The 21,319-nt window shown below is 31.0% G+C and overlaps 3 protein-coding genes across 6 annotated transcripts; 1 reads left to right on the top strand and 2 right to left on the bottom strand.

Moving 5' to 3' along the window:
* Positions 1-34: 34 nt before the first annotated feature.
* On the bottom strand, positions 35-2,973 carry LOC107951245 (uncharacterized). 4 transcript variants are annotated; one of them, XM_016886215.2, is made up of 4 exons: positions 2,648-2,948; positions 2,017-2,071; positions 1,359-1,829; positions 152-922 (listed from the first exon to the last, which is right to left on the bottom strand). In XM_016886215.2, the coding sequence occupies exons 2-4, from the start codon at positions 2,020-2,022 to the stop codon at positions 650-652; spliced, it is 750 nt and encodes a 249-aa protein (XP_016741704.1). In that variant the 5' UTR covers positions 2,023-2,071; positions 2,648-2,948; the 3' UTR covers positions 152-649. The 4 variants fall into 4 exon arrangements, with proteins under 4 accessions (XP_016741705.1, XP_016741704.1, XP_016741703.1 ...); XM_016886214.2 differs by having other exon boundaries at positions 2,640-2,947; XM_016886216.2 differs by lacking the exon at positions 2,017-2,071 and having other exon boundaries at positions 35-917; positions 2,640-2,973.
* A 7,499-nt stretch (positions 2,974-10,472) lies between these two features.
* LOC107951244 ((S)-8-oxocitronellyl enol synthase CYC2) lies at positions 10,473-12,006 on the top strand. The gene has a single exon (XM_016886212.2). The coding sequence runs from the start codon at positions 10,780-10,782 to the stop codon at positions 11,881-11,883; it is 1,104 nt and encodes a 367-aa protein (XP_016741701.2). The 5' UTR covers positions 10,473-10,779; the 3' UTR covers positions 11,884-12,006.
* Positions 12,007-14,660: 2,654 nt separating this feature from the next.
* On the bottom strand, positions 14,661-20,486 carry LOC121211041 (plant intracellular Ras-group-related LRR protein 7). The gene is made up of 10 exons (XM_041083233.1): positions 20,102-20,486; positions 18,805-18,874; positions 18,398-18,444; positions 17,903-18,011; positions 17,684-17,769; positions 17,194-17,284; positions 16,470-16,555; positions 15,470-15,556; positions 15,229-15,361; positions 14,661-14,956 (listed from the first exon to the last, which is right to left on the bottom strand). Exons 1-9 carry the CDS (start codon positions 20,198-20,200, stop codon positions 15,251-15,253), a joined length of 786 nt encoding a protein of 261 aa, XP_040939167.1. The 5' UTR covers positions 20,201-20,486; the 3' UTR covers positions 14,661-14,956; positions 15,229-15,250.
* Positions 20,487-21,319: the final 833 nt, after the last annotated feature.

The following is a 21,319-nucleotide window of genomic DNA, read 5'->3' on the forward strand; positions in this document are numbered from 1 at the left end:
ATTGAATTTAATATAAAAATGAAGAATTTATCCATTTGACTCTTAAGTAGGAAGGTGGTTGCTTTCTCCATCCTTTTCAGTAATAATTTGGCTAACCCACTTAACCTAATTTAATAATTTGGCTAACCCACTTAACCTAATTTCATCAATGTTAGCCAAAACATTTCTTCTCATCACATTCTAAAAAAAGTTCAAAATTATGCCTCTTTTGCTCCAATAAACTTTTTAAACAGTTCAAATGTGGAGCAAACAGATGTAAAACTGAATTTCGACAAGGATTAATTCCCGGTTGGGAGGCCAGAATAAGAATCATGTGAATAGCAATAATCATCCTATGAATTCTCTCTCTATATCCGTCTTTATCTCGTTTGAGGTGTCACAGTTGGTATTCGGCCATTGGCTAGCTTCTTTACCATGGTGGCATGCTTTTGCCCTGTAAGATGATAATTGAAGCCCTTCTGACTGTTGCATACCACATTACAAAAAACGCATACCCTAATGGCAGTGGCGGCTGCTCCACCCTCCATCACTTTCTGTTTCTTCGTCTCCAAATCCTCCTTGGCTGCCTCAGACCGTGCAATCATCTTTTTCGATTTTTGTGCATCAGCACCACTGCAACCATCGGCTGCTGGGTTCTCCACTGCTCCAATTAAACAGATTTGCTGCAATCGGTGTCAATGGAAGAAGAATAACATGTGCTGTTATTTGATTTTTCCAAATTCTGAAGGTTCTTCAGGTGGTTTTTCCCAGACAAGTGTTTTGCATAGACATCGCTGCTGTTACAGTTGATTTGGCAGACTTCGCACCATGTAGGTTGACTGATCTTATTCTTAGTTATCTTCTTGCCTTTATTCCAAAAGTGATCATTAGCTTGGATGGCAGCAAGATAAGGTCTGATCCCGTCAATAGCTATTAATCTGACCTACATAATTACATATATACATATTAAGATTCATACAACTTGAACACTTATAAAGTCGAAACACAGAAATCAAACTTACAAAAGATAACAAATGGATAATGGGACAGGTTCAAGAAGAGGAAAGGTTATTTGAACAAATAAATAATTGTATTTATATGGAAGTATACAACTCTCAAAACATCTACATTTTTTCAGGTAAAAGAAAGCCGTAGCTTGTGGATAGGGGATTATCAGTTCTAGATGCTAGGATTTACATCCCGGACCTACTGAATGCCACCTCTTATAGAAAGCTGCAAAAGTGAATTCATGGCCCAATGACAAATAACCTTTTACATGCATGCTTAAGATAATATAAAAATAAATAGAAAACACTTGGGATTTAACTCTATTCTGAAGAAAAGGCTACAATTTTTTCCTAGTTTACTAATTAACGTACCTGAGCAACATGTCTTCTTCCGGAAATATGTTTAACGAAAGCATCATGGCTATTACAAGCAACATTGCATATGGTGCACATCCGAATGGAACCAACGGGAGCCCCAGCATTCAAAAGTTGTTGCTTCTTTCTATCCAATTCATGAAAATTTGCCACACCAGAAGCCCCAAATATCAACTGTCCACCTACATTTCCTGTTTTGTCCACGATGCTTACATTATTGATAGTATTAGAAATTTCTGGAAATAGTGCAGTAACGGGATTTATCGTTGCTTGCAAATTCCTCGGATGCTTCTTTCCCATAAGGTGTCTCTTACAAACATCTTTGGTTTTGCATACAACATTACAAACATCATACTGCCGTAGTTGAATCAGGTTGCTTTGATTCATTGTGCTTCCTATTACATTATTCACCAAAGATTGCTTCATCCAATCATTCTTACTAGCAGAATTCAAAGCCGCAACTGGTGACTGAAAACCTCAAAATGTATAAAGTATAAACAACCCCAATGCCAAAAAGCCATTCATCTATTCTACTAACACAAATGAATAAACAAATAACCAAATGATGATAGCCGTATAGTTAACACAAATATTTGTCAATATAGTCACATATTATGCATAAATGACATCGATAGTAGTGTTTATGGATACTTACAAACATAAAACACAAACTTCATTGTTACCAGTGGAAATCAAAGCCGCTACAACGACTGCAAACCCGAAATATATAAAGTATAAATAACCCAAAAGATAAAAATCCATTCATCTATTCTACGAACACAAACAAATAAACAAATGATGATAGCCGCGTCATCAAACAAACACAAATATTTGTGGGTGTAGAAGCATTATAAGCATAAATAACATTGGGGGTAGCATTTTACAGATATAAAATACAAACTTCATTGTTACTAGCGGAATTTAAAGCGGCTATTGAAAACTGCAAACCCCGAAATATATAAAGTATAAGCCATTCATCTACTGTACTAACACAAATAAATAAACAAACGATGACAATTGCGATAGCATTTTATGGATATTTACGAACATAAAACACAAACTTTATTGGAAGAAAGCATTCATCTGCTAAACATTTGAACTAGTACCGGCTAAATTTAGATTTTCAAGAATGATTACTGGTAATGTTCAAATAGATTAGAAAACACGAATCAGAACAAATAAAATCAAAATGCTAAATAAAATTTAATACATTTCCAATGCATTAATGCAAGATCCAAATTTCACATTCAGCAATGCAGGGTGAAAAAGAGAACTTACAGCAGTACCATATGTAATGGGATCAGTGGGTGTAGTGATCCAACTTGGAGAAGCCGCATTTGGGTCCTCATATAATCGAGGCCGGGGTTCAAAGTCGAGATGGGTTAAGGTCAACTGACCCAGATGAGCACAGAGGTCAGTTGGAGGAGGGAAGTACTTTAATGAAGATTGCTGTGATTGGAACATATTACGTGAATTTGATTTGAAGATAATTTTACTTAGGGTTCCTCCTCGTCACTGTCAAGTATTTTGTGCATTTTGAAATCCAAAGGTGAACATACATGAGGAGCTTCCCAATGGACCTTTTCGAAGTTGAACTGTATCGGGCCTAGGCTTTAGGCTTGGCCCGTTTAATGGTTGAATAGATGTACGTTTAAATCTTTGGCTAACGTTAATTACGAATTTAATTTTTAAATTACTTTTTATTTTTTTTAGAGTTTTCCTTCCAAAATATATTTCATAAGATATTGATATTTCCAAATTTAGAAGTGAATTCAATATCTGAATCGTGCATATATACATGATCACAATAAATATATTCTTATAATAATATAATTTATTTTATAAATTTTTTAATTTTTTAATTAAATTAATGTTCGATTAATTCATGATTAGGAGAAAACAAAATTTGGAGGTTAAAATTAAATTGTGTATTTTTACAATAGTAAAAGAACAATTCAACATTTTAATAACTTATATATTTATAATTTTTTAAAGGACTAAATTTAAGGATCAAAGTGTAATTTTATAATATATTAATTTAAAATTTTATAAATTGTAAAGGGGTTAAAAAGTTAAAATTTTCATTATAGGTGGCTGGGCCTGCTAGTCCCCTCTCTCCCTCCACGTTGCCCCTGCTCATAACACTAATTCAAATAAATATATTTTAGGGTTAATTTAGATAAGTTTAAATGGATGATGTGGTGCATTTAGTTTATTTTTTTATTTCACGCTACAGTATTATTACAATATTTAATCTCATCGCTACTATTGATTTTAACTAACCGCAAATAAATACACCGTCCATCCAAATTTATCTTTAATATTTTAGTATCTATAACTCTATTTCAAGTCAAAGTATATTTTATATTATATATCAGCAGTGCTTGTTGTCCATTAAAATTCAAAACAAGTATAGAAATGATACATGAAAATTCGCTTTGGTCTTTTCTCTTCTTTTGAATTTTAAGCATCCGCATCATTATCAAAATATGCTCTACTTTTTTATCTTTCTGCCTTAACCCTCATGTCGCAAAACTCATGGTACCAATAATTTTGGATATTAAAATAAGAAGGATATTATTTTAAAGTTATTTTAGAATGATTTGTAATGTAATTTATCCAATTTTTATTAAATGATTAATAAGTATATTCTTTTATTTTAAAATATCTTACTAGTAAACTTAACAAAAAAAATTTAATAAAATTAATAATTAAATTTAAAAATTGAAAACAAAAAATAAATCAACATAATTCTTAAAAAACTAAATTTAAAATATAATTTAATCCAATTCATAAAATCAACAACGCAATCTTTGAAGCCTTTTTCTCATAGATGTAAGCCATAATAATGGAATCATATATTCCTTTTTGTTGTGATCTTAGATCCTCTCTTACCCACTTTCTATAACATAATAAAAAGTAGGAAATTTCAACGTTAATTATAAACATGCCTTTATATTTAAATATGACTGAACATTGGTTCACGCATCATCCTTGTTTTCCAACAATCAAATTGATCAAAAGAAATAAAAAAATAGAAAAAGGCAAATGACAAATGTTGTTGGTATGGTCTCCCAAACCTAAACACATGATTCTCATTGTCTTCCTTCAGTTTATAATTTACGTCATTTCCAGCTACTATTCCGAATCCTATCATTCCAGCCTGTTGTAGCCTTCTCTTGAAACATCTGACATTATATTTTTATCTTTTTCAAATATATAAAGCTCTGGATTTCTAGTAGATGTTCACTGTTTAAATCATAACATTAAAAAATAATTAAATTAATCTACACATTTCTAAGTTCTAACCTCTCTTCGAAAAATATTAAAAATCATTTCTTAAAGGTGAACTATAAAAATAATCACTTCGTTCTATTTTGGTCATTTAATTATTATTTTTTTCGATTTAGTCACTAAACTTTACAAAATTAATATTTTAATCACTTTGAGTTGATATGAACCTTTTTTTTATTGGTCTAGTAACAAAATTAGCACTCTAATGTTTATATATTTTATCAATTTGATCTTAAATATAAAAATTCAACAATTTTAGCCCTCAATGTTTATAAAATTTGTCATTTTAGTTCTAATTCTAAAAAAATAATAAATTTGCCCCTCAACATTTATAAAATCTATCAATTTAGTCCTAACTCTAGAAATTAAAAAAATATTTTTAAAAAAACATTTTTAGCTCTTTATAACTCATCGGCTAGCCCATGTGAGATATTAAAATAAGAAAAAGAGTTCCCTCTTTCAAGTCACTTACAACAATTTCTTTTACTATAGTTTAGGCTTCACATTGGACCAAACTGATTGATTTCGTACCTATTTGGAATAATTGGTTGCATTACTACCAAAATATATAATGTTTTAATTGCATTTTTTTCTTTTGGATCTTTTTTTTTTGTACTTTATCCTAACTTTTCAGAGTTCTTTTGCAATTGACTTGAAATACGGTATCTTTTTTCTTAATTTAATATCTCACATGGGTTCGCCGTAGGGAAGACAAAAAAACCTAAATCTGACGAGTTCTAAATTGATCCAACCCGATAGAGTTGGTTTTTTGTTTCTTGAAGTTGAGGGTTGGGACAGGTCGGGGTGGTTAATTTTTAAAAATAGTCTAGTCGGGTCGAGTTTAGAATGAAACCATCCTGCCCCGAGATATTTATGAAATTACCCTCTATACATATTTAATATTAATTAAATTTAAAAATTCCTAAAATTTATCAGTACTAGTCTCATTCTACAGCCTTTATGCTAGTCCTCCTTTTACCCTTGTAAGGTTATTTCCTCAATTTTCTATCTTCTTAATTTAATAATTTATTAAAGGAACATTTATTCCTTCTTTTTTCTTCTATGCTGTAATCATAACATGTGTGTAAATATATATTAGCACACAACTCCAGGGATAAATCATTAAGCAAATCTAATAAGAAATGATGCCAAACTCATTTTTTTTAAATTAATTAATCACAATTTAAAAAAAATTAAAATAAATGAACTCGGGTTTAGAGCAGGTTAATTTTTTTTAAAGTTGATGTCATGTCACACCTTGATCTTTAAGGTCTAGAGTAGCAAAAGAGTTTGGCGTACTAAATTGAAAGGTCCTCTAATTTGGCGGGTTCTTTTTGCAAATAAGAACAAGTAGTGTGCTAGTTGAAGAAAAGTTAAATTTCAACCATATTCCCATTATTATTGAACTAAGCATATCTTAGTGGAACACATGATGATTAATGTATTTTTTAGGTGGTTGTGAATTGGTTTTGGTTATAAAGGTCGGAAAGACTATATATATATAGGAAAGGCTTTCTTCTTCGAGGATGATTCTTTTATTCTTCTTGTTCTTCTTTTCTCTGGTTTATGGAAAAGAGAAATATTATGAAATATTTATGCATGAAAGGAAGAGACTAAGGTTTAAGTCTCAAAAATTGGAAATTTTGCATATTAGAGCTCACGTCGCAAGGGAAAAAGGCTTAGAAGATGGATTTGGCGTCAACTTTTAGGTGAGTTCTTGAACTTAGATCTTGAATAGATATGTTCTGTGTCATCAACATTGAATATGATGAATCAGTGTTTTATCAATGGTGAATTCACTTGTGGCGAAGTTTTGATGTCTTGTATGTACATGTAATGTTGACATGCAAATACTATTGGTAATGAGTCTGATTATTCTAAATTGATGAAATGTTTGGTGTGGTATGCATTGCATAATAAGATGTGATTGTATGGTTGTAGGTTATTTATATTAAGTAAAAGAAAGGCTTGGCGTGAAGTTGTGTTGCGTATTGAATTGATATGAATGATTGGTAGTAAATGTGATTATGTTGCATAATGTTATGATCGACATATCATATGTCATGTGATAGACAATATCTATTGGCGGATTGTTGTATATGTTATGCATGATATTTATGTGGCTTTGCAGAGGTTCAGATAGTCATACATAGGATTGCATATGCATTTTATTTATGTGGCTTTGAGGAAGGTTCAGTTGGACTAAGCCAGGAAATGAGATTAAATTATACGGAGACTTAGTGCACACTCGTTTGAGAGCCCCCTGTGTGGGACGTATAAAAGCCTTTTATAAGACGTACGAGATCCTTTAATAGTATGTATGGAAGTCCATGGCCATGGTATTACTGGAAATGTGGGAAGTTCGCAAGGACTACCTAATATGAGAAGTCTGGAGGGACTATCTAAATGTAGAAGTCCATTAGGCCTATAAAATATGGAAGTCCGTTAAGATAATCTTAAATGTAGAAGTCCATCAGGACTATCTAATGTGGAAATTCGTGAAGTTATCTACTGTGTAAATATGATTCCACGTTATGTTCGTTTGTAAGAGTCTACAACCGGGTGATCCATTACATTGAGAAGGTTGTTATGCTTGTGCTAGCAGGATAAGTGAGGCGGATACAAGTTATGACGGTCTGCCAATTTATCTTACAGCTTGCATCTACAGTGGATATGGAATTCACTCTAGTGAGAGCTTACAGGCTTGTTGGAGATTTGTATTTGATTTTATAAGTCCGCCAAGTATGGGCTCGTTTTCTTGAAGTCCAATATTATGGGCAAACTATCTATTTACGTGAAACCGTACAAGAAAGGTATGATAGTCCGTCAAGATTGTTTCATATGTATGTTTCTTCAAAAAGGGGACTCGTTGATAAGAATTTTCCTACAAGTTATTTGTTTCAAAGAGATAACCACAATGAGTGGATCCTTTATTCGTAGTACAGAGAAGGAATGGGGTGTGTCGTCCGATCTGTCCATTTGATGGGAAAAAGTAAACTTTCTATATTATGTCACAAGGGTGTTTCCCCTGTGGATTCAAAAGGATCGTAATGCAAGTTCGAGTTCGGTAGGACAAAATACTACTTACCGCCTACAATAAGGACCATTCGCCAAGAATAGTCTTAGGTGGATATTTGTAGTCATCAATGCAAGGTGCGTTATGGGCATTGTTGACAGATTATCTTTTACAATTCCCAAGTAAGAAACTGCGAAAGTTTCCTTCTTAAGGAGATAGTTACACAAGGACCATAAAAGGAATAAAATAAAAATGGAAATGGAAGGGAAAATTGCCAAGGAACCACCTAGTTTGGAAAAGATGATGGTGTACCATCTTAATATGGACAAAACCATCGTGAAGTTCCAGTCACAAAGTGCAAATGTGTTAGAGTTGTGTTAATAGGGTATGGAACTCATTAAGTTCATTTGAACTTACATGCGTTATTATGTATTGCAGGCAAATGAGGGATTGTGCTAGTTCAAGAAAGGACCAAGCCAGAGTTCGTAGTGCATCGGCAAATTTGTTTCTTAGTGGTAACTTACATATAATGGAGTGACCTAGAGGCTAAGTCTCATGGTCTTTGTTGTAAGTGAAATTAAATGGTCAAATTACAAATTTTAGTACAAAGTGACTATTTTAAACAGGTTTATTGATGACATTTTTGTATATTAAAATAAAGTTTTATCATCATCATAGACTCTGAAAGATTTTAATTTACTTAGTAGTGGTATTAAGTATATACTAGTCTTCGAATTCTTTTCTCATTGGAATATAAATGTTGGAAGTATAAGTTAAATTATGAGTTAGATCGTGACATTTTATGGTTCAAACTTGATGATGATGAAACTCATAGTTAGACGCACTTTCACACTCTTTTTAAAATCGACCTATTTCCTTAAATTAAAAAAAATGAATTAAAAAAAAGAGACATATTTAGAGAATTTAGCCCATTAAATAATGCTAGCCTGCACTATAATGCATTAAAATGTATGTGAGTTGCTTAAAATTATGGTATTAAATACGTTTATATTTTAACAACTTAATTTTAAAATTAATTATCTATTATTTTAACATAATTTGATTTTTTTTTACTATAACCTAGTTTTAGCGAGTATATGAAATTTGGAAGTATTATATAAAACATTAGCAGCTTTTATTAAATTGGTAATAAAGGATATGAGAAATCGTTTTTGAAACATTAGCAACCTCAAGTAGTGTTTTTTTATTGAAAATAATATAAGGTAATAATAATTTGGTATAATGACTTATTTGGTCCTCTAATTTTAGAAAAAAAGTTATTTTAGTCATTTATTTATTTTCCGCCTTTTTAGTCCTTAAATTTTTTTTTGACAAATCACTCCAAAATGGATGAATTGCCATGTGGATAACACATCATCATTTAGTTAATTTTTAAAAATTTTAAAATTCAAAAAAATATAAATTTATTTTAAAAAATAAAAATCGTTAAAATTATTAAAAAAGTATAAAATTATAAAAAAATTTAATTGCAATCCATGTGTATGCCACATTAACAAATTACTTTTTCATCCATTTTGAGGTGATTTAACAAAACATGCAAGGTCGATGATTAATAGAAGCAAAAAAATTAACGGAGAGCTAAAATGATTTTTTTTTAATAAAATTAGAGAGAAAAAAATCACTATGCCTAATAATTTATAGCTTTAGGAATAAGCAAAATTTTAATTATATATTGATAAATTTTAAAATATGTAAAAAGTGGGAGGATGAAATTGGTAAACTAAATTCAATTAATATGGAATTAAATTACTGTAAAATTGGACTGATTACAAAATACGAAAAAGTAATCACTAGACTTGTTTTAATAAATACATTGGGAAATAAAAGAAAATTGAAGGGACTATAAGGGAATTAAAGTTTATGGGACACCATAGGGGCGAAGGCAGATAAATTTTTTAGGGGGGCCGAGTGAAATTTTAATTTTTTATTGTCTATATCTTTATAATTTTTAAAAAATTAAATCAAATTTTTATAATTTTAGGGGGACCAAAGTATAATTTTACATTTATTAATTTAAAATTTTAAAAAATTTTAAAGGGTCTAAATGGTAATTTTTTATTTTATGGGGGCCAAGGCCCCTGCCAGCCCTTCTAAATTCGCCTCTGGGATACCATCCATGCAACAAATTAAAATATGAAAGGGTATTTTTGTTAATTAATGCATATAATAAAAACATATAACCAAAAAACTTATCTTTGTAGAAAAAAAAACATTTACCTTAACGGTCTTTTTTTTTTTACTTCATTTTATTCATACACCTAATGAATGTTATTGATACAATACCGATAGAAAAAGATTGTATGATATAATAACGTTACGTTATTGTATGAAATAGTGACATCATGATATTTGTATTTCTTTTATAATAGTTTAATATTATATCAGTTTTTTATTCTAAATTTTAGTATTTTCATAATCCTAAAATTCAATATAAAATTATTGATATAATATTAAATTATTAAAAATAGATAACGTTCTTATTTTATGCCATCCTTCCTATTTTATGAGAGCGTCTTTAAAACCTGGTGTTCGCAACAAATGTGGAGTTGGGTGGGACTTGGTTACATTTTTTGCCTTAATAACTTCAGCCTATCAAAGAGATTTGCCCCCTAATAACAGCATTGACCATTGACAAAAACAAACTTGGTGAACTGTATATAATGAAAGAAATACACAAATATTTTAAACCTTTTACTGGGAAATTGTAACTGAGATGCCAGCAAAGTGTCGGCCAATCTCACAATCTTGCCAGCGGACAAGTTAAATTTACCTGAGCTTTGACGAAGCCTCATGAAGATGTCAATCACTTCACAAAATAAGGCCTAACATGCCAATCACTTTACAAAGAAGTCTTTTGTTACTTAAAATATAATCTACTCCAACCAACAAATTCGCCATCAAAAGAAGTGAACTTCCTGTTTTTTTCTTCAACCATGACTTCCCACCACACAAATTTCATTCATTACATCTACACATGCCAGCCTTAAGTGGTTCTTAAAGCTACTAATTAAAGTCATTTGAGACAGATTTTCTTTCTATAAAGATGGTTCAACGCTGAAGAGCCAAAGTATATCCAAGTTAAAACCAATGGCAGACAGTAATGGTGTTGCCATCATCTTCGGTGTTACTGGGCTTGTTGGAAGAGAGCTAACCAAAAGGCTCATCTCAAAATCTAAGTGGAAGATCTATGGTGTAGCTCGACAACCTGAAATAATACCCATCAAAAGTTCTAGCTACCATTTCATACCCTGTGACCTGTTAGATCCATTTGAAACCAAGCAGAAGCTATCAATACTGCATGATGTGACTCATGTTTTTTGGGTCACTTGGGCTTCCCAGTATCCATTGGATACTGCTGAGTGTTGTGAGGAAAACAAGGCAATGTTGTCCAATGTCTTGAGTGCCATCCTCCCCATAGCAAAGGGGATGAAGCATTTTGTCCTTCAAACAGGGATGAGTCATTATGTACCCATAGCTGTGAATGGGAAAACAACCCATTTGTTCGATGAAGAATGGCCAAGACCGAAAGTGAGCTCCAACTTTTACTACGTCCTTGAAGATACCCTCCATGAGAGATTGGATGGTAAGGTGAGTTGGACTGTGCATAGACCTGGCTTGTTAATGGGTAGTTCTAATAGGACTTTGTTTAATTTCATAGGGAGTTTATGTGTTTATGGTACTATTTGTAAGCATTTGAACCTCCCTTTTGTGTTTGGAGGGACAATTGAGTGTTGGGAAGAGAGTTATATAGACGGTTCCGATGCCAGACTCGTCGCCGAACAACAAATTTGGGCAGCCACCAGGAATGGAGATGGAGTGTCTTCCAACGGCGAGGCGTTCAATGCAATCAACGGTTCGAGTTTCAGTTGGAAGGAGATATGGCCAATATTGGGAAAGAAATTTGGAGTTAGAGTGCCTAAAGAGACGTGTATGGAGGAATTTTGGTATACGAGGGCCATGGGAGACAAAAAAAGGGTATGGGAAGAAATAGTGGAGAAGGAAAGGTTGGTGGAGACGAAGATGGAAGAGTTGGCAAATTGGCAATTCATGGACATCTTGTTTAGGTTCCGAGCCAAACTGTTGGGGTCCAGAGCTAAAGTTGATGGGCTGAGTTTTACAATGAGATGCAACACACTTGATTCAATCTTGTGTTGGATTGATGTCATGAGACATGAAAACTTCATTCCCTAGGCATTTTCTTTCTTATCCTAAGGTTTAATTTTTCAACCAAATCAATAGGGCAAACAAAAATAAATTTGAGACTGTTTTGGTAGAATCCCAATTAAAGAAAATATGAGTTTTGGAAGCAGGCAACCCTTTTCTTGATTATCAATGTTCTGATACATGAAGTCATACTTTAATACCGCCATTGATATTACCTTACAATAGCGGGAATATCTTTTATTTTCCATAATATTATTAAATAATTATAAATTTAAAAATAATTATAATTTAATAAAATTTATGATAATCATATACTTAAAAATAATTATTACTTAACCGATTGAATCTTAGCTCGATTGGCATGAGTATTGTTGCTATGAGTTCAAGTAGTTGAAGTGCATTACCCTTCTATTTATGGGTTGAGGGCACTATGGTTAGTTTTAAGCATTGTATTAAAAAAAACATATATGATCGCAAATTATTCAAAAAAATATAATTTAATTTATAATTATTAGTTAAAAAAGTTGTGCTAATTTTAAAATCAAATTATTATGTGAATAAAACTTTAAGTATAAAATATAATAAAAAATATGATAATTATAATTATAATTATAATTTTAAATTAAAAATTATTAGTTAAAAAATAGTTCACATAAAAAAAGTTTTACTAATTTTATTGATGTAAAATAGAGTTATTACTCAAATAAAAATCTAAAAATATTAATTATCACTTAATTAATATTAGAGTTATACCAATCATTTAAGCTCAACTATATAAATACTGTCGACATATTGAATCAAGCAGCATTTAGGAAAAAATTATCAATAAAAAATAAGAGATTGTTATCATTTATAAGATAGAATTAAATATAAAAAGCAATGGTTTTTCGAATAAGCAATGTTGAATCATATTCAAATTATAATGGTACCAAACAAATTAGAAATTTATTTTAATTATTAATGAGGTAATATAATATTATTTTAATTATTTTTAATAATTATGTTATATATTAGTTATAATTGGATCCATCTGTTTTTATTTTGGTGTATGTGGAAAATATTTCATGAATTTATTTAAAAAATTAAATTTCAATAATTAATTTTAATCATTATTATTAATATAATTGAAATCACCTGTAACGCACGAAAAAAAAATTCTAAGATAAAAAATTGCATGAGTTGAATCTAAACTTGTAAAAAAAATTAATGAAAAGATTGTTTATTCAAATTTGAAGGCAAATATCAAATAAGAAGCTGCAATGAGTACGTAGACAAAAAAAATCACCCCATGACTTGTTGTATGATAGGGTGCTCCAGAGATGAAATCAAAAATATTTTTTTTTAAAGGAGGTCGAAATAAAATTATAAATTTTATGATAATAAAAACGTAATTTTATCGTTTTAATAGTCTATATCTTTATAAATTTTAAAAAATTAAATCAAAATTTTATATTTTTAGAGAGGGTCAAAGTGTAATTTTAATTTTATTAATTTAAAATTTTAAAGATTTTAAAAATTTTAAAAAACTGAAATAAATTTTTCTTCATTTTAGAGGTCCCGGTCATAGCAACCTAAGAAAACTTATCATTTTAGTATCTATTTTCGCTCTTCTATTATCATTTTTTTCTATCCCATTACCTTATTTTACATTTCTCTTACAAAATTCTCATCAACAGATCAAATAATGTCATGCCTACAAAATCTATAAAATTTCTAAAAAGAATTATAAAAACATTGAAATTTCTCATCAACCGATCAAATAATGTCACATATAAATTTAGCTCTCAACATTTACAATTTTTTGGTCAATTTGTCCATTACTCTTTTTTAAGTTAAATTTAGTTATTAACTTCTCAAAAAGGTATACCGACTAAAAAATTAATTTTTAATGTTATTGTCATGGGTGTGGTAGTCTACATATATTTGATGCTGACATGATACTATTTGTTTTATATACCATGTCGATTAATGATTTAAAAATTATAAAATATTCAAAAAAAATAAAAGTTAATAAAAATTAAGAAAAAATAACATGAAGTACATGTGAATTGTCATGCGAGCTGCTATGTTTAAAAAAAAAATTCATGTAGCTTTCATCTTATCCAATTCACCAACTTTGGTTTTGTCAATGGTCAATGTTGTTATTAGGTAGTAAAGTTTTCATTTAAGTTATTGAACTATTTAAAAGTTTTTATTTAAGCCATTAGACTATTAAGTTTTTCTTTTTAAAGTTTTGCCAACGAGCTCCAAGCGATGATTTGACGATCGGTATGGTGGATCAATACCTATCGACGAGTAGAAAAACATACCTTAAATCCAAGTCGATCTAAAGGTTAGTGTCAGAGATTGGAAAAAAAATTTGTTTGAATTTTAGTTTACAGATTCATGACATCCAAAGATGTTTCATGAAATAAAAATTGAATTGTAGAGAGAAGGGGAAAGAGAACTTTCGATTGGTGCAGACAGTGCAAACATAGAAAACTATATAGCATCGATTTTAACAGCTAAGTAACTTAAATTGAAAACTTTTGAATACTTCAATTTCCAAATTGTTATTTTTTTTAGTTAAGTGACCAAAATGAAAACTTACCCTTAATTTAGTTACTAATGATGTAGTTTACCCTTTTCTAATAGAGTCAATGTATTGGGGTAAACCATGTAATGGAAGTAAACTTTATATCCTAAACTGTTGTTGCAAAATTCTTTTTAAGTATCAAGCTGAGAAAACCGGGATATTTTAGGGGGAAATTTTGGCATTAAGCCTAAATAAATTTCAAAACTGTATTCACTATCACTTATTTAACATGAATCAAACCCCCTTCATTTAGAAGGGGCATAATATTTTAATGGAATCAATCATTCTCTAACAAGAAAGACAAGAAGTTGTTTAATATACAGCCCTGCAAATTACGGGCATATATCATTTTACAATGAAATCCAATAGAAATTTGAAAGTACACATTGTTGTTTGTCTTGTAAGTATACAATTGAGTCCAAAGTGCAACACCAAGCTATTTGATGTCTAATGTTGTCAAGATAATAACCAACTATTCCAGGTTCGCCTCGACTGCTAAAGCTCAAGCTTGACCATTTTCTATTCCTTTCAGAAGAAAAAAAAAAAGAGTTAATTAAATCATCAATCGAGTTTGCGAATAAGAAATAAGCGAAACTTGTAATGTTTTACATGTTTCATTAATTATCACATATGCATGACCTTCAGCCAAAGTAGGATACATACAGGCTTGCTCTATAGCTCAAACTGCTAGAGCTTGACTTAACACTAACTGAATTGAATTTGAGTTTATTTTTCAAGCAAAACATGATTAGCTTATGACTATATGTGTCTTAAATTTGTTGTAGACTCAACCTCACCAGAACTTTGAATGCAAAGGAGTTATAGATCAACACCCTCATCAAGGCCTTTGGAACCAATCATCACATTCGAGTCAAGTTGCTTGTCAAACTTCTTTTTCCTCCTTGCTTCAAATTCTTCGAATCCATCCATCTATATATGCATATGTTTTGGTTAATTAAAGCATATAAAGCTTATGAGATCTTTCTGGAATATTTGAACCAAATTTGGCAGTTTTTCAAGGAGAATGGAGAAGCTTACTTGTTGAAACTGAGACATCGAAATGGGGTTGTCATGAAGTGAGAAATTCTGGAGAGCTTTACAGTCTTTCAATATATTAGGAGGTATCTGTCAAACAAGAGATATCAGATTACAAATAGAAACAAGCTACAAAATATTGTCTTGTTTTATTATATGTTACTCAGACTTAGGTCCAGGTGTTGGATATGAGTATGTGCCCAACATGGGAAGAATCGGGGTTTTCCAAGGTTTTTCATGTATTTGGAGGATCATTGGATATCATATTCCCTAACCTTGTGCCAAACATTGGTATGATAGTCTATATATATATATATATATGGAGGATCCTTAGATGTCTTGTTCCTAAGCCTTGTGCTCCACATTGATGCCAGATATGAATACTTAAAGAAAAATGAAGAGTCGGACTTGGGTAATTGAAAAGCAAGCATGACAGCAACACAACAATTACAGTTTGATCGGCAAACTTATGCTGTCAATTTTTAGAATCATGTTTATTGGTATTTTACATCATTGTAAAATTTAAGAACTTCACATGGTTCAACAAATATTTAATTCAAGATTAGTTATTTCCAAAGGTTAATATTTTACAAGAGTTCATATATGGTATAATAAAAAATTAGCCAGTGTTATTGCTACAGTCGACTGACAGCAAGGTACTTTCGTTTCCCTGAATCATATCACAGCAGGTCTTGCTCTCAATCCAATGTCTTCTTAAGGCATCTACAAGTCCCACAAGGCTTTGTCATCCAAAGTGTGCCTCTCCAAGTTCAAACCTAGGACCTCCCCCATATAGGAATAGAAGGCTTTTCCGTAACTGTGGTACTAGGGTGACAAAACCTTGAGGGACCCTTGGATGCCTAAGGAGGATAATATCGAATTATGGGTATGACAAAATGCAATATGGTTCAAAAAAACAAGTAAACCTTGCTGGTTGACGGGTTGTGATAGTTATTGTGCAGCATGAGGAAGTTAGAAACGATGGAAACTGTGTGCTAATTACCTGGTTGACTTTGTTATTGTTTAAGCTAAGTGACTTTAGTTGAACAAGATTACAAACAGATGCAGGAAGTTCTTCAATAAGATTATCTGCAAAGGTAAGTAAAATTGTAACGTTGTGAGTTGTAGAAACAATATTGAATGCATGAAAGTGTAGCATTTTATTTTCACTGGTCTATGTTATATGCCATAACTTTGGATGAAAAAGGCTTGCAAGGACGAAGCCAGAAAATTTAGTTGGGACCAGAAATGAATTATAAATTTTTGGTCCAGAGTGCAATTTTACCTTTATAGTTTCATGTAATTTTATAAAATCTTAAGGGTCTAAATGGTGGTTTTACCATTTTGGGGGCCAAGGCCACTGCTAGGCCTCGTATTTGCCCTGAAGGCCTAATCAACTACTTAATATGGTCCTCTGACTCTTCATTTTTCATGAAGTACTTGTGTGCTGCACACATTCGAACATGGATTGGCGGTCCTCCAACTATATCAAAAAATTAAAGAATATGAGCATACCCATGATGGACATATAACCATATCCAACACTCACATCTGAGTCCAGAGATATGATGGTTCAATTTCTTCTTATTTTTTCCATGTATTTAGAGCCTTCTTGGAGGGTCATCTCATATCCGCATATTAATGATCATATTAAAAAATGTGTAGGAAATGAGCATTCCAAGAAAAATGAAGAATCAAAGCAACATTAGTAAATATGCAGAACACACCATTTGCTTGCAGTTCTTCCAAAGCAGAGCAGATCCCAATTGATTCAGGAAGATACTTCAATTTGTTATTAGACACATTAAGCAGAGACAACTGCACCATCAAACAACATAAATTAGATCCAGGAACTATATGAAACATAAAGTTGTTTATCGTAGGTTTATTTAGTTCTTTAAATAATGTCTAATGCTTAGTGCTCTTATCAGTCTTCATTAACATCAAGTCGGATGATCTCGAGATTAAACTTGTGCTTAAATGTTGAACTACACAAACATGCAACTATATGCAAAACCGAGGAGTATAATGAACAGTTTCATACCATGTTACTCAGATACAAGTGTGAGTATTGGTTAAGGTATGTACTTAGTACAGGTATGGTCAGATTTTTTTAAAGATTTTCTACTTTGGAGGACATTTGAGGTCATATATTCATATGCCAGATACGAGTACTTTCAACAAAATTGTAGAATTGGAGCACCATAAATAACTTACATCGCGCAAACTGCCAATAGTATTGGGCAAGGACATTAACTTATTTCCAGAAATTGATAACTTCTCGAGTTTTACCAGCTCGCCCACTGACAAAAGAAATACAGTTAGAAGCCAATAAGACTTTACATTTACCCGATGAAGTTTGCAGACAATGCCATGAAGCAAATCTGCAAATAATGGAGGCAAGTAAATGCATTTATTTAGAAAAAGAGTCTTTACATTCATCTGGCAAAGAAGTAATTCGGTTCCCATCAAGTATCATAGCTTTCAGAGACTGAAGATTCCCCATAGTACTTGGTAATTGCTCAATATGATTAGAGGCTAAAATCTGGAAGGGAAAAAAGAAGAAGAAAGAGCTACTTTAATATTTTCACTCTTTGTTACTTGTATTCAGGTGTAAGTGTCAAATACAAATGATGTGTATAATACATATATGGTTAGGTTTTTCTAAGTTTTTCCAATTAAAGATTTGGATAGAAACGTCAACAAAAAGGTCCAACAAAAAACAAAATTGACATGAAAGCATAATTCGCCATTTATGTGTTGAAAGAAACCTATGTTGCTCTAACTTTTATTTATCTTGATGTATTTGTTTTTGACACATTGATCCATGATTACGTTGAAAGTAATATTCGTATCCGACTCTTGCACCTGAGTCTGCATAACATGGAACGAAACTCTACATATGGCAAGCAACAATTGAGAATATCTTACCAGTCGCTGCATGTTGACCAGTTTGCTGATCTCCATAGGAATTTCAACTGCAAGCATAAAAGTTGACAGAATAGTAACCAAGCAATTTAATGCTTCATCGAACCAGGTTATGAGATTGAAAAGAAATGATACTCATCCTTTACTAAGGGAATCATATTTGACTGACTTTTGAAAAATCCTATATTGCTCAGACTCTTCATTTTTTCTAAAATGCAGTATTCATGTCTGCTACATGTGTATGAGAATATGAAATCAAAAGATCCTCCAAATACATAAAACTTAAAAATCCAATCATACCTTCATACCTATATCCACGCTCATACTTGTGCCCGAGTAATATAGGCAAAATCTCCTAAGAAAGGAAGTTACTATTGTTTCATCTGATTCACAAGTTGAAAAAGGCATACCTAATTTATTTTGCGTTAAATCGAGAGTTCGTACAGATTTATCCAGATCAAGAACTTCATCAGGAAATGTCTGTTCCAAATCAAAGCACAAATTTCATCATATACACAAGGAACAAATGCAAAAATCCCCACTAGAACTCACTTGAACTACTATATTTCTCAACCAATAAGGTATAAAGGTGCCAACTCTGCTTGACTCCGAAATGTAATTACCGGAGATCAAAGGTCTTAGACCCAAAAAATAAACATGAACTCTGCTTCTATTTAACTGTAATAGATAAATCCTGTTCAAGATTAAAATGCACATTTCATCACAAACGCAATGAACAAATGCAAGAAGTCCCATTGGAAGACATTTGAACTATCATGTTTCTCAATGAATAATACATGCAATTTGGGGTCTGATCCAGCTTGCCTTCATAATATGCGGGATCCAATGTTACTGTTGGATATTGAAGGTCTTAGACCAACTGAATTTTGGAATATTCAAACCCAATGTGGCTACTAGATACCAGGGTCTTAGACTAAATAAAAATTAACATGAACCTCCATGTATTTAATTGTAATAGATGAACCTTGTTCAAAATTTAAGTGTAAACAAACGCAAGAATCCCTATTTGGAAGCCTTTTAAACTACCGTGTTTCTCAACCAATACGACATAAAATATTGCAATAACAAATTAACATGAACCCTGCATCTCTTTAATTGTAATTGGTACCAACACAAAGGCACAAATATTAGATTAATGCTCTTTTTTATTAGCACTTGATATTTGCTTTCAGAATGCTTCTATAAAGCAAAAAGAAGTGCTAAAAACCAAAACCAAAATTGAATAAATATAAACAAATGACTTTTTTTTTTAATTTTTAATTCTTCATAACTTGGATATTGATATTCAATTCTATAAGAGTATCCTTATCATATAAACAATAATAATTATGCAAAACTTCTATATACTTATAAAAGGAAGAAAAAAACATAAGAAGTTGCATAGAAATAGAGCAACATATTAAGCAAAATGCAGAAGATATCATCAGCAAATAAACAATAGGCATTCATGGAAAACTAAAATAAATCTTAAAAGATCATAAGAAATTCCATAGAAATGCATAATTGGGCTCATAAGCAACATAAGGACTATTAAAATTCATATAAACAAACAAATTGAACAAAACCCGGAAACCATCGTCATCATCATCTAAAATGTCTATTCACATCCTCAAATACTCAAATTATATATAGAAAAGAAAAAAGTGAAAATAAAAATTCATAGATAAATAAAAAGGGTTTGCTTACCTTTAATTTAGCTTCACGTAAGGAAACAATGCCAGTCGATCGCCATCGAGCAATTCGGTTAGCTTTGGAATCAGCAGCTTTACTTTCAGAAGATCCCATCTTTCTTCCTTTCTTTACCCTCCCTTTTCCCCTTTTCTCAGAAAATTCGACGAAGAAAAAGAACTACGACCAGGAAAAAGGGGAAAAATAAATAGAGATTAAAGAGATGGGTCGACTTGGAATTCAGAAATGGATAAGTCAACAAGGTCTCAAGTTTGGGTTAATTTTCAAAGAAGTCTGTTTCTCAGAAGAAAAAACAACGTGAACTTCATTGAATTGCATGGGATTTTTGGCGTTTGTGTTTTATAAAGGTGGTGGCATGTTTTATGTTGATTCGATTTTATTGTGTGTGTTTTTCGGATACTAATTTTGGTTAATTCCATTCTGTTTAATTTTGCTATTAAGCTAGATTTATCCTACTATCATCTTCCTCTAATCAATAATTCAATATACTAATTATAAATTATTTTATTTATTGAACAATAATGAAATTTGAGTTAAATTATAGCAACATTTTCTTTCATGATCAAATTAAATTAATTTTATTGTAGTTTGACCAATTTCAATTTTTTATGCTTATAATGAACCAATTATGAAATTTTAGTAATTATTTAAGAAAATAAAATATCCAAATTTTTAGAAAAAAATTTAATGCATGTATGAATGGGTTAAATTTATTAAATTAATTTTGCCAAAACTGTCCATTTTCAAGTTTAGAAGATCAGTCGATTTCGATGCATTTTTGAGTTGAGATATCTATATATTGATGAAAGATTTGTCTCTTAATTTTGGTATGCTCTTTGAATTACCCCGTTCAACTTTAAAAACTTAAAATATGAACGTTTTAGTGAAGATTGTGTAAGTAAAAATTTTTGAACTTGTTTATTATGAGAATTATTAGTTTTAGACTCTGCTCAACTTTTAAATCATATCGAGGATAATTTTAAGGTTCAATGTATTTATTAAGTCTTATATTTTTTGAAATTATTTATTTCAAAATTTTTAATATTTTAAATTAATAAAATTTTGAATAAGTCTAAAGAAAATTATGTTAATATAATTGACTAAATTTTAGGAGGTTTAATATTCAAGTAGGATTTAGAAGTACTTATAAATAGCTAAACATGGCCAATCTTGCGATTTATTTCTCTTGATAAGTTTCATTCTCGATTACTTTTA

This window comes from Gossypium hirsutum, chromosome A12 (genome assembly GCF_007990345.1).
Source record: "Gossypium hirsutum isolate 1008001.06 chromosome A12, Gossypium_hirsutum_v2.1, whole genome shotgun sequence".
Taxonomy (NCBI): domain Eukaryota; kingdom Viridiplantae; phylum Streptophyta; class Magnoliopsida; order Malvales; family Malvaceae; genus Gossypium; species Gossypium hirsutum.